The 12,438-nt window shown below is 42.2% G+C and overlaps 1 protein-coding gene across 1 annotated transcript in view; it reads right to left on the minus strand.

Moving 5' to 3' along the window:
• The window catches only part of LOC136875841 (uncharacterized), a 479,643-nt gene extending 472,356 nt beyond the window's left edge, over positions 1-7,287 (minus strand). Inside the window, exon 1 of the mRNA XM_068228200.1 lies at positions 7,134-7,287. Within this exon, the coding sequence (XP_068084301.1) occupies positions 7,134-7,277 (144 nt within the window). The 5' untranslated portion in view covers positions 7,278-7,287. The remainder of the gene's footprint in view (positions 1-7,133) is intronic.
• Between the last annotated feature and the right edge of the window lie 5,151 nt (positions 7,288-12,438).

Consider the following 12,438-nt stretch of genomic DNA (forward strand, 5'->3'; position numbering starts at 1 on the left):
GGCCATCAGTCTGGTCACCATTCCTGCCACCACACTTGATGACATAATGACAATCGACGTTCTGGAAACCGCGCCGCGTTGGTAACACACAAGCAGCTAACATTTATTTAAATTTCGAATGACACTCCAATGAGCGGCTCTATTGTCAATTTGTTTCCGTGTCGACCGACAAACCTCAGATCGTAATTTGCTGTTAAACGTTCATAGCTTAAGGATCAGAATAGTATTTAAAATCTGTCTTAACGACAAAATATTATTAATGAAAAACTATGATAATAAATTGTGTTTGTATTTTGAATTATCAGTCATAAGGATGGTTGGATCCTCATCAAATCTCTCAGAGGTGAGTTTGACCGTACTATTTTGTTCTTCTTACTTTTCGAATGCTGCTATATTTTTGCTTGCCGTCCCTTTTAGACAGTATGTACAGCCCTGGCGTAGAAAGGCGATCTTCTTGTAGATAAAATGATAATTCTACTTGCACTTCTTAATCCTCAGTCCGCCGGGCTGAGTGGCTCAGACGGTTAAGGCGCTGGCCTTCTAACCCCAACTTGGCAGGTTCAATCCTGGCTCAGTCCGGTGGTATTTGAAGGTGCTCAAATACGACAGCCTCGTGTCGGTAGATTTACTGGCACGTAAAAGAACTCCCGCGGGACTAAATTCCGGCACCTCAGCGTCTCCGAAGACCTTAAAAAGTAGTTAGTGGGACGTAAAACAAATAACATTATTATTATTAATCCTCAGTCCGAGGATTCGTTGGCAGCAATTCTTCTCCTCCTCTTCTCTCTGTAACCTGTTAATCTCTTCATTTTCTTATATGACCCTATACCTTCTCTATGTCTTCCTGTTCCTCTCTTGATCTGAACCATTCCTTCCATTACATTAAATATAAAAATAGTGTGCCTGTAGAGATGGCCTATTAATTGGTCTGTTCACTTTCTTATTGTTGATAATAAATCTATTTTTTCACATATTTTTGCAAAGAATACCTTCATTTGTGAGTTCCTCTTTTAAATTTAAATTTTAAATTTTTAAATTTAAAAGAGGAATGGAAAGAGCAATGGATTTGTACAGCTCCGGAGTGGCCAAGCCTCTTTAATCCAAACCACGCCCCAGCTGGTTTCAGCTTGCCAAGAAGAACGTGGGCATCACTAAACAGGTTCCGCACAAATTGTGGAAGATCTGCATTCTCCCTTCACCAGTCGGGCTTCAGGGACTCTCCAGCGTGTGATTGTGGTGCTTTAGTCCAGACCATGCATCATATAATGGACGAATGCCCTCTGCGTGCTTATGGTGGAGACCGAAAAGACTTTGCTGATGTCTCAGTATCCCTAGTGCAGTGGATAAACAATTTAGATATTCATGTGTAATTGTTCCCTACTTACCTTGTATTCTTTGCAGGTTTTTCTTTTGTATAATATTGTATATACTTGTCCATTCTGTAAATTCCATACGCTTAATAATAGTAATTTGTGAGTTTCGCTGTCGATGAGATTTTCCAGCACCACATCTCAAAAGCATCCAGACTTTTCTTATCGAATGCGCCATTACCTCGTTTCGGAGCCATACAGGGACACACTTCAGACATAGAATTTAATAAATAAATTGCATAAATAGCAAGAAAATATTCGGAACTTTCCGGAAAGTAAAAAATGAAGACTTGTAAAGCCTGCTTTGTCTACAAGAAACCAATCTGCATGCATTGTTGTTTCCAGATCTGCAAGCAATGTTGTGAAAACTTATGAAAGTTGAACGTTGAGGGTTTCAGTATCTGGAGTGTCTTAATTTTCCTAATCGGCGTTCTTTTCTGAATTCTTGATTTATCGAGAAGGTAATTTTGAATTTTTTCAGTTTTCAAAGTCACTAATAATGGCGTATGACCTTCGGAGAGGCCTGGTGCAGGTCATTTCCTAGCAGACGGCCCATAGGCTATCTACATGTTTGTGAGGATGGAGCTCTACCTAAGATGATTTCTAATGTTGAAGATATAAACACCCAGTCCCCGAGCCAGACGATTGAATCAATTAAGGTTAAAATCCCCGACCCGGCCGGGAATGGAACGCGGGACCCCTTGGATTAAAGGCAAGCACATATAACACTACAGCACACCATTAAAAAACACGCAGAGAATGACATCCTTCGTCCTACAAGAACATCCTCAGATCCTTTCAAATCACGTTAAATCATGCGCGTATATGTACAAGTATTGTTTATGTTGCGTAAATTTGTCATTGACTCTGAATATGTGTTCTTTTATAGGCACGGTATGTTATGTTGCTACAGGTGTTATAATTAATGTTTTCGACAGATTGAATAGCACCCACCGAGTTGGTCGTGCGGTTAGGAGTGCCCGCCCAGCTGTGAGCTTGCATTCGGCAGATAGCGGGTTGCATCTTTTAAGGCCACGGTCGCTTCCTTCCTCTTCCAATCTCCTCGCCCTCCCCAACAAAGCCCCTGTTCTTTTGTTCGATACTTGTTCCTCTTTCATATCTAAAACTATTTTCTTTCAAGAAAAGATTGGACCGGGCGAGATGGTCGTGTGGTTATGGGGCGCAGCTGTGTGCTTGCGTCTGGGAGATAGCAGGTTCGAACCCCACTGTCGGCAGCTCTGAAGGCGTCTTTCCGTGTTTTCCCATTTTCACACCAGAAAAATGCTGGGGTGAAACCTTAGTTAAGGCCACGGCCACTTCGTTCCCACTCCTAGACCTTTCCTATCCCATCGTCGCCATAAGACCTACTGTGTCGGTGCGACCTAAAGCAAATTGTACAGAAAGATCGAGTTTGTTAACAATATAACCAGCAAATTGTGAGTAGACCCTATGACCGCAAGGCGTTGTTATTGCCTTGCATAAGTCACCATGTTAAGGTCCTTAGGCTCAATGTGCCAATGGTTTCTGTAAGTGTAACACAATATACTGTAGATACCAAAACCAAACCAAACCCCATGGCACTACAGCCCCGAAGGGCCATGGCCTACCAAGAGACCGCTGCTCAGCCCGAAGGCCTGCAGATTACGAGGTGTCGTGTGGCCAGCACGACGAATCCTCTCGGCCATTATTCTTAGCTTTCTAGACCGGGACTGAAGATATCAGCCACACGTATCCATACTTTTAACTCTGCTGCTGGACCAGAAGAGTAAATCATTTACTTGAAAGCCGGCGCTCGCTCTTCAATTTAATTGCTCCTAACCCCAGCCGGAGCTTGTACACTGAGATGGATTACTTGGTGAACAAAGCGGCGCGCGGACGGAAAGGCGTCGGCCGTGTAACAATGGCGATATCCTGCGTCCTCAGCACTTCACTAACAAACACGGCCGCTCGCGTGGAATTGCCGGATGCTTTCCTCTACAGTTCTGTTGATCATTTATGGAGCCCCTGTGGCTCAGGCGGCAGCGCGATGGCCTCTCACCGCTTGGTTCCGTGGTTCGAATTCCGGTCACTTGACGTGAGAATTGTGCTGGAAAAAGCGTAGGCGGGACAGGTTTTTCTCCGGGTACTCCGATTTTTCCAGTCACATTTCATTCCAGCAACCCTCCCCAGTATCATTTCATTTCATCTGTGAGTCATTAATCATTGCCTCAGGGGAATGTGGCAGGTTCCGGCAGCTGGTACAGTTCCTATCTTCATCGCTAGATGGCGCTTCATTCATTTCATTCCTAACCCGGTCGAATGAATGGAAAGAGGCTGTGGATTTTCATTTTCTTGGAGATATTGCCATAACCTACGTATAGTCCACTCTATACAAAAAAAATGGAAAATTAAAACAGAACAGAACGAAGTCAATGAAGACCTCCTCAGAATAAGGATGTAACCAACTTTTTTTGAAAAGTGAAATATCAGTGTCCGCCTTTATGATGCAGTGGTTAGTGTGATTAACTGCCACCCCGCAGAGGCTGGGGTTCGATTTCCAGCTCTGCTACGAAATTTGAAAAGTGGTAGGAGAGGTGGAACAACCTCGGGAGGACATCTGAGTGGAGGGGTTTTTAATTCACTCCTCAGCCATCCTCGAAGTGGTTTCCGAGTTTTCCCACTTCTCCTACAAGAAAATGCCGGGATGTTACATGTATTTCACAGAGGAGGTTTTGTCCCAGCAGCGACGATATGCTGGGGGCCCAAATCTCAAATGAGAACGATAGAAATTTGAACACATTATAATGTATGCATCTGACACATTGTTCTATTTACAAAACTTGAAAGCAATGAGATAACACGTCACTGGTATTTCTGAGTTCAGGGAATCGCACTGCGTCCATCTCCTCTCGAATCACCTCAAGGGGCATGTTGCTGAATGCCAGGTGGGTGCGGCGACTGACGGGATAGGCAGGGAATGGTTCGCTCCGTCAGTTCGCCGCTGCTAAGCAGGAGAGAGAGCAACCATGCGTTCCTTATCGTACATACCTCCTCACCTCATACTTCTGAATTAATTATATAGATACGAGAGTGCTGGTGTATCACTCCGCTCTATTTCTATATCGTTGTAGAAAGACACTGCAATGTCTGCTGTTATAGGATTAATATAATATTTTTATAGGTAGATCTGGTAAGACGGAATGCTATCTTTCAGGTTTAATATTCTCTTTTCTTGTTTGGAATGGAACCCGTGACCATCGGTCGGCCACCAACACTGTAATAATAATAATAATAATAATAATAATAATAATAATAATAATAATAATAATAATAATAGTAATAGTAATGCCGGGATGAGCGGCTCAGACGGTTGAGGCGCTGGTCTTCTGATCCCAACTTGGCAGGTTCGATCCTGGTTCAGTCCCATGGTATTTGAAGGTGCTCAGATACGTCAGCCTCGTGTCGGTAGATTTAATGGCACGTAAAAGAACTCATGCAAGACAAAATTCCGGCACCTCAGCGTCTCCGAAAACCGTAAAAGTCGTTAGTGGGCCGAGATGGTTCCAGGAATGCGAAAAGATCTGAGGCAGATTGGTATTTCAGACCAAGAAATTCATGACAGGAACGCATTCAGAAGACTGGTGAACAACTATCTAGGTTTCAAAATGGCATCAACCTCCAGAAGACGGAAAGGACCTTTGTCTGAAGAGCATAAGCAGGCACTCGTCGCAGGGCTCAGAATGTACTGGCAGGAAGTCAAAGCCGGAACAAGAACAGGAGCTAGACACTAAAATGAAGTTGGTTGTTACCACGCAGACCATAGAGGCTCAACTTGACGTATAAAAAAATAATGATGCGTAGCCTCTGGAAAGGTTTAGTGGTGACCTGATGAGAATGAAATGAGTGACGACGTCATAAACACCCAGTTTTCAAGCGAGGGGAATTAAGAGCACGAGGAGGTTGATTCCGAGAACTGAACTGGGACATAGGACCAAAGGCAAGCGTTCTATCCAGTTAGTCATAAAGCCGGACATTAATTTGCTATACCCTAGGCTACCATTTCCACTAATCAGGTATTTAGTATTGGCAGTGACAAAGACCAGGGCAGCTGCTTGTGAAACAGCATTGACAACACAGCAGGCTACTCCAGTGGTTGAAAACACTTAAGGATTGACATTCAATAAATCAACTATCGAAATAGAATAGCCCACGTCTTGATCGCAGCATACGCCACTCATATCAGCATATGAAGCAATTGTACATGTACGTGCGTAGTAAAAATTGCGGTAAAAATCTGCGAAATGTACCGGTAAATTTATAGGCCATATCGTCGTAGCGTGTAGAATACTGCTATGTAATAATATTTCAGCTGAGAACTCTAACCAGAAAGGTTCTCTCATCTAAGGTCCAGTATTGCATGAACTTGACCAGCGATTATTATTATAATTTTTTTTTTTGCGATCCATGTGTTGCGGCTCAGTATGGTCACATGCAGTGGGGAACATACAGGTGACTGCGTGGTAATTAAATGGTCAAGCGAGAATGCAGAGTCTCTCTCATAAACCCACGGTGTTTGTACTCTGAGCTACGACAGCTACCACAGCCCGACCTGCTTTAGGCGTGTATAGCCTACAATCTTATATGAAACCTTACCTTATAAAATATGCTGGAAATGTCATTCTTCATAATGAGGGACTTCATAAATACCATTACGATTTTCTGCACAACCAATAGTGAGAGTTCTGACTGTTCACACAACCGTTAAGATGAAGCCAGACCTCATCCGGAAAGAACACAAGCTGTGGGTCGAATATACGATCATTTAATGATGCAAGGTACCACTCACAATATCTCACTCTTGTGGCTGGATCAGCAATGGGCCCGTGTAAACCTGTACGGTTTGAGGTGTAACAGCTTTGTAGCTCTGTGTGCAGAAGAAACCGGAACCCCTACTTGTTGTGCTAATCTTGTGAGTGATTTATTCGGTGACGGTTCAAGATTCGCACCAAAGTCATCTCTTAAAACCGTTCTTGTGCGTGCATGTTTTTTATTGAGCACTGATCCAGTAGTTCCAATTTTATTTACTATTACTTGAATCTGTGCTCATGAAGGTGGCACTTCACCAGAAAATTGCTGAAGAAATGAATCGGGTCCCCATCGAGCCGTCTTGAACTGAAAATAACATTTACATACGAAAGCACGGTGCTGCAATGGTAACTGTCTCACCATGTTAACATGAGATTCAGACTGGCGACTCATGCTTGCCAGGTCGAACACCTGCACGCTCCTTGCAAGGTCGAGAACTATGTGCAGGCCTCCCGTACAGCTGCTTACGTCTCGGAGAGTAGAAACGCCGCTGGACGATCTGAGTTTATAACAGCGACCCTGTATACTGTACAGTTTGAAACTGTCCTTCTTCATCTTTCACTCCACACAATCCAATATTTTGTTTTCATTCTCTCCTTTTGTTATTCCAATGCAATGTTAGCTCCACATTAGCAATCGCATAACCTTCATTCTACGAATGCACAAGTCAGCTACAATAATGTCGGTCAGCACTTCACTATTCTCTTTATGTGAATGGTTGGTGCACAGGACTCCATGTGTGAATTGCCCTTTCCTCTGCCTTTTGGTGCAGTAAACGGAACAGGTGGTATAAATGGCCACAAATCGAAATACCATATGCCATATGATTTTAATTCTTTTAGCCACAATGAAAATAACACTAACTGGGAATAATCAAACAGTTACAGTCATTAAGAGTTAAGAGTGTCAACACAGTACCTTCCAGCCCTCGGCCACTTTGATGATCCACATGCAGTCCAGAGGACTCTGGTACTCGTTGGCTATGGCAACACGAGTCTCGTCGATGTCCGTGTGTCGGATGTAGCCCTCGGATCCGTTCCTGTGCATACTGCAGTACTCCATCTCCGGGGGGTGCGGCGTGTCTGAAGAGTAAGAAAAAACATTTGAAGACTACAATGGAAAATCGAGGTAAGTCAGTAAATGGGGTAAAACCAGTTAAGAACGTAACCACATAGTATGAGTGGAATAGTTTGTATGGGGAAAATTGAAGAGCAAAAGGAAGGCTAGTCAGTGAGAAAATTCATATTGAAAATTTCGCCTACAGGGCAAGAGGAGGTAAGTCAGTAGTAAACAGGGAAATAGGGAGGTATGTCATATTATTACATCTATCAGAATGCAGCTCTACAGAATATGCAGTGTGCTATGTGCGGCAACATTGCTGGAATGCAAGAAGACTAAGAAGAAGGCCTGCTATGAGATACAAATTTTTTGGCAGTAATTATCGTCTGCCAGTTAAGTTACAACATGAATTCAAATTCCAATGCAGAAAGTGAAGTTGGTCAATAACCGTGTACATCTTATTAATGCAGTAAGAAGAGGAAGAGTTTTGGTAGGCTCAAGGATGCAAACAAAAAACTGAGAGCCCAGTCTCATGAGATTTGTGATCCTTGTAATTGACGTAAAGCAGCGAAATAAAATCATCAGCGACTTCAATAGCTTGCAGTGTTGGAAGAAACAAACTTTACATTTGGCTGGTTTAATTTCAACTCATTATATAACACAGAGTAGGACAAGAACCGAAGAAGATGCCATCTTACGAGGTAAAAGTTTCAAGTACAAGGAAAGGATGTAAAATGAAAACGATGCAAAAGAAATTGACGTGCGTCAAAAGGCTTTCAGGTCTTTGCATGGGATTTCTTGAAAATATCCAGAGATCCAAAAGAATTAATTCACAAATAGGCATCGACATGCGTTGCAAACACTATGACTGCCACAATAAATTATCAGTAGAAACTGAAAGGCTAATTGTAGATCACATCATCATTTAAGGGCCTTAAAAGCCCTTATAGCAGACAGACAGCAGAGGTGTACCTTCCTGAGGAACTCAGCATTTCTAAAATGTATAACATGTGTAAAGAAAAGAATCCTGACAACTTGGTGTCCTATGGAACATCATCATCATCATCATCATCATCATCATCATCATCATCATCTGTTTACCCTCCAGCTTCGGTTTTTCTCCCGGACTTAGCGAGGGATCCCACCTCTACCGCCTCAAGGGCAGTGTCCTGGAGCTTCAGACTCTTGGTCGGGGGATACAACTGGGGAGTATGACCAGTACCTCGCCCAGGCGGCCTCACCTGCTATGCTGAACAGGGGCCTTGTGGAGGGATGGGAAGATTGGAAGGGATAGGCAAGGAAGATGGAAGGAAGCGGCCGTGGCCTTAAGTTAGGTACCATCCCGGCATTCGCCTGGAGGAGAAGTGGAAAACCACGGAAAAGCACTTCCAGGATGGCTGAGGTGGGAATCGAACCCACCTCTACTCAGTTGACCTTCCGAGGCTGAGTGGACCCCGTTCCAGCCCTCGTACCACTTTTTCAAATTTCGTGGTAGAGCCGGGAATCGAACCCGGGCCTCCGGCGGTGGCGGCTAATCACGCTAACCACTACACCACAGAGGCGGACCCTATGGAACATACCGAACAATTTTCAATACATGGTTCAGCATTGCCTGTGAGTATCCCAGAAGTGATTCATGCAGTACCTGTGATGAGTTTGTTGCAAATAAAATATCACTCTTATCCCAGTTGAGTACACCAAGTTAAGAGGAGAAAGAACAATTACCGAAGAGGATTATGCACCTAGAAATTCAACATAAAGTGCACATTCTTAGAGCTGAGACTTTATTACAATCGCAAGAGAGAAACAAGGATGAACAGTAGAAATGATCCCATTACTGAATCAGTGTGCATAGATTTCAATGAAAAACCTCCTCTGTCCAAATGTTTCTACAAACATTGTTTATTACAAGCGAAAATTGATCGTCTTTTCTTTCAGTGTCTACTAACTGTCTATTTTCTAAGTTTACCTTGAAACTGACAGCAAAAAAGGGGCAAATGAGTTAACATATTTTTCTAATGAATACATTACAAGAATTCTTAGCCCGGAATTCCGGCAGTTAAATATCTTCTGTGACTCTGCAGTGGGGCAGAACAAAATGTACACCCTTTTCCGATACTTACACTATATTGTCCACGAGAAGAAACGTCTAGAGTCTGTTCATGTCACATTCCCAGTGAGAGGGAATTCATACCTGGAATGTGACAAAGATATGGGATTGATAAACACAAAAGCTCTGACAGAAATTCCTCAAGACTGGGTTGAGATGTTCCAACGTTCAAGAGTGAAACCTGAAACTTTCACAGTTACGGAAGGAGACGATGGAATGATCAGAGATTGGAGCAGCTTCTTTGATGACTACTACTGTAACAAGTGTCCCATTCCAACCGGGCCAATCAAGGAATTGAAAGTTGAAGCAGACCATTCGCGCCTAGTCATCCACAAGGAATTATCCAATACAGCACGGATTTCCACTGTTGTACGCAAGAGGAAATCAGAAAGAAGCATTGTACATGCTATGGAAGATTTCGTTATCCCCCAAGAGCATACCCGGAACGTGTACCGATGTCAGAAGAAGTTCAAATACCTCCAAGAATTGAAAGCTTTTTGTTCTAAGGAGGTTAAAATCTATTACATGAATCTACCACATGAAACTGCAGTAAATTACGAAGAAAATGAATATGGAAAAAACAATGTGATAAAATTTTGTTAAAACAATGATAGATTTGTTGACTCAGCTCCCTATTCTGCTGTAAAAGGTGACTCTTTGAAACATTTTTATTAATATTTTGTGCTTCTGTTGACAACAATTGCTGAGCATGGTATTTCATAACAAAGAAGTATGTATGTATGTTGGGTATTCAGCCCGAAGGCTGGTTGGATCCTCAACAAGTTCACCATTACCTGTCATAGATGGCCTAGGTGTCACTGAAGAGGCATACTAGGGAAATGAGGAGTGAGGTAGTTTCCCGTTGCTTTCCTCACTGAGCCAGAAGTTGCTATTGCACATCAGTCTGCCAAGCCCACTGAAATGCCTGCACCAACCGACAATATGAGCAACATTTTCACACAATTGACACCATTCACAGCCGGAACTGGCTGCATAAGGAATGGCATTACTAGCGTCACTCATACCTCAGCCACTTTCACATTACCAAAGCCAAGGAAGAGACTGAGACAGGCCAATGAAAGTAATAATTTTATTCTAGCCCATACCAGAAGACATAGCGCACTGTAAACACTACATCTCACCAGCAAAGGCGTAAAACAAAGAAGTATATGTTTATTTCATTACATAAAATAATTGTAAGATATCTAAAGACAAATGAACGTTATTTCGTTCCATACTTTAAATCAGCTCAAGTATGAAAATATGAAATCTTGACTTGCCTCCCTTTTCCCCTGTGGTCTTAATTTTTATAAATATATGATATGTCAAGAATACAGCAATTGTAACATAACTCTGAGCACTAGGGAAGTGAAGGTGAGTTATTTATTTTTCGGTATATACCACTATACAGAACGTTCCAAGAAATGAACTGCCTCTTAAAACAATAATCGCCAATATTACCTGGCACTTTCATCTCTCACTTTGCCATTAAGTGATTGCTCCCACAGTAATGATTTTTGAAATAATTGTGGCACACAAATTCCGTGTACTGTCCATGTCAGATGATGATTACGATTTTTGATTAAAGGTACCTAACATCTGGGTCATCGGCCTCTCATATTAGAGGATCTGTGCTCATTCTCTACACGACACACAGTAACTGAAGTGCGGTGACGAGTGTAGCAAGTGCTGGGTGACCAGCTCATTAGACCACATTTCTTTGAGGTCCGTGTACTCGAGCAAGCTACATAATGAACTACCACTGACGTTTGAGAATGTGTGAGTAACGCCAGAGCTCCAGTGCGCTGGATGATGAACTCTCTGAAAGCTAGTGGTGGTGATTACTGCTTCAAGGGGAAGTCCTACCAGGTAATGAGCCCCTATTAACTCGAATCAGAAGAGAAAAAAATGTGAGGATGTCGAAACCTATGAACTAGTTACCGGTGAAAGGAAGAAATAATGTAAAAAAGCTAATAGAACCGTCACACAACGCTGAGTGTCCCTCGGGGGTTGTGAATGCCACACTTCCTATACTATCGGTACAACTTGCTTCGTGATCCGTAAGATCAGCCCAGTGAAGGGCACTCGACAGTTTCCTACAGGACAATCTACAACATGACGTGTATTCTATCACCAGGAACTGGAAGCAGTTGTGTAAATGAATGGAGGAGGGAGCGATCGGAGTGAAGGTCAAACGAATTTATGAATGTTTCATTGGATCAAACAATTGGTGAACGAAGAATGAATAGATGAATTAAAGAATGAATGGGATATGAATTAATATATGGATTAATTAATTAATGCAAAATCCATGCACTAATTAATTCATTAATTTATTAATTAATACAGGAAATAATGTATTAATACGTGAATCGATTAACGAATGGATGCCATGGAGAATGGATGCCATCGTTGTACAACTGCAGAAAATCAGCAAGTGAGGGCATTTGCTCTACTGGATACCAGCCTTTTACTTGCAATGATGAAGCACGTAATAATTTGAATATCTACAAATTATATCAGTTATTAATTTCAATTCCCTCTTATCCCATTAAAGTCATTGCTGAGGGATAAACTCATGCATTCATAAATTATTACTGATTATTCAATTACTCGGATACTACGTACTAACGATAGTATTTCAACGTACAAATGGTTCTGTTTCGTAATTCAATAATTGCCCTTGCACTCGTAAGGACGGGAAATGTCGTCTCGCAGGTAATTTTTACTTAGGATTGATGCCGACATATTTTGAGCACCGTCAGATGCCACCCACAAACTCAAGCCTCCGACACTCAGATTGGCAGAAATCATCTTCTCCACTCAACACATTTTCAAGACATAATCGAAAGTATGCCGTTTAAATCTTTCGACTGTGGATTTGTATGACGGAGTTGTCGGAAATATATGCGTTCAATATCTCCAAAAGCGAATACGCTCCATTAAAATTGGACTTGTCTAGGTCACTGATATCAAACAGTTTGGTTGGCGTATCCCTAAAATCCTATTGTTTTATCTTCTTACCCCCGAAGTATATAGCGATTATTAACTATA

This window comes from Anabrus simplex, chromosome 6 (genome assembly GCF_040414725.1).
Source record: "Anabrus simplex isolate iqAnaSimp1 chromosome 6, ASM4041472v1, whole genome shotgun sequence".
Lineage (NCBI taxonomy): Eukaryota > Metazoa > Arthropoda > Insecta > Orthoptera > Tettigoniidae > Anabrus > Anabrus simplex.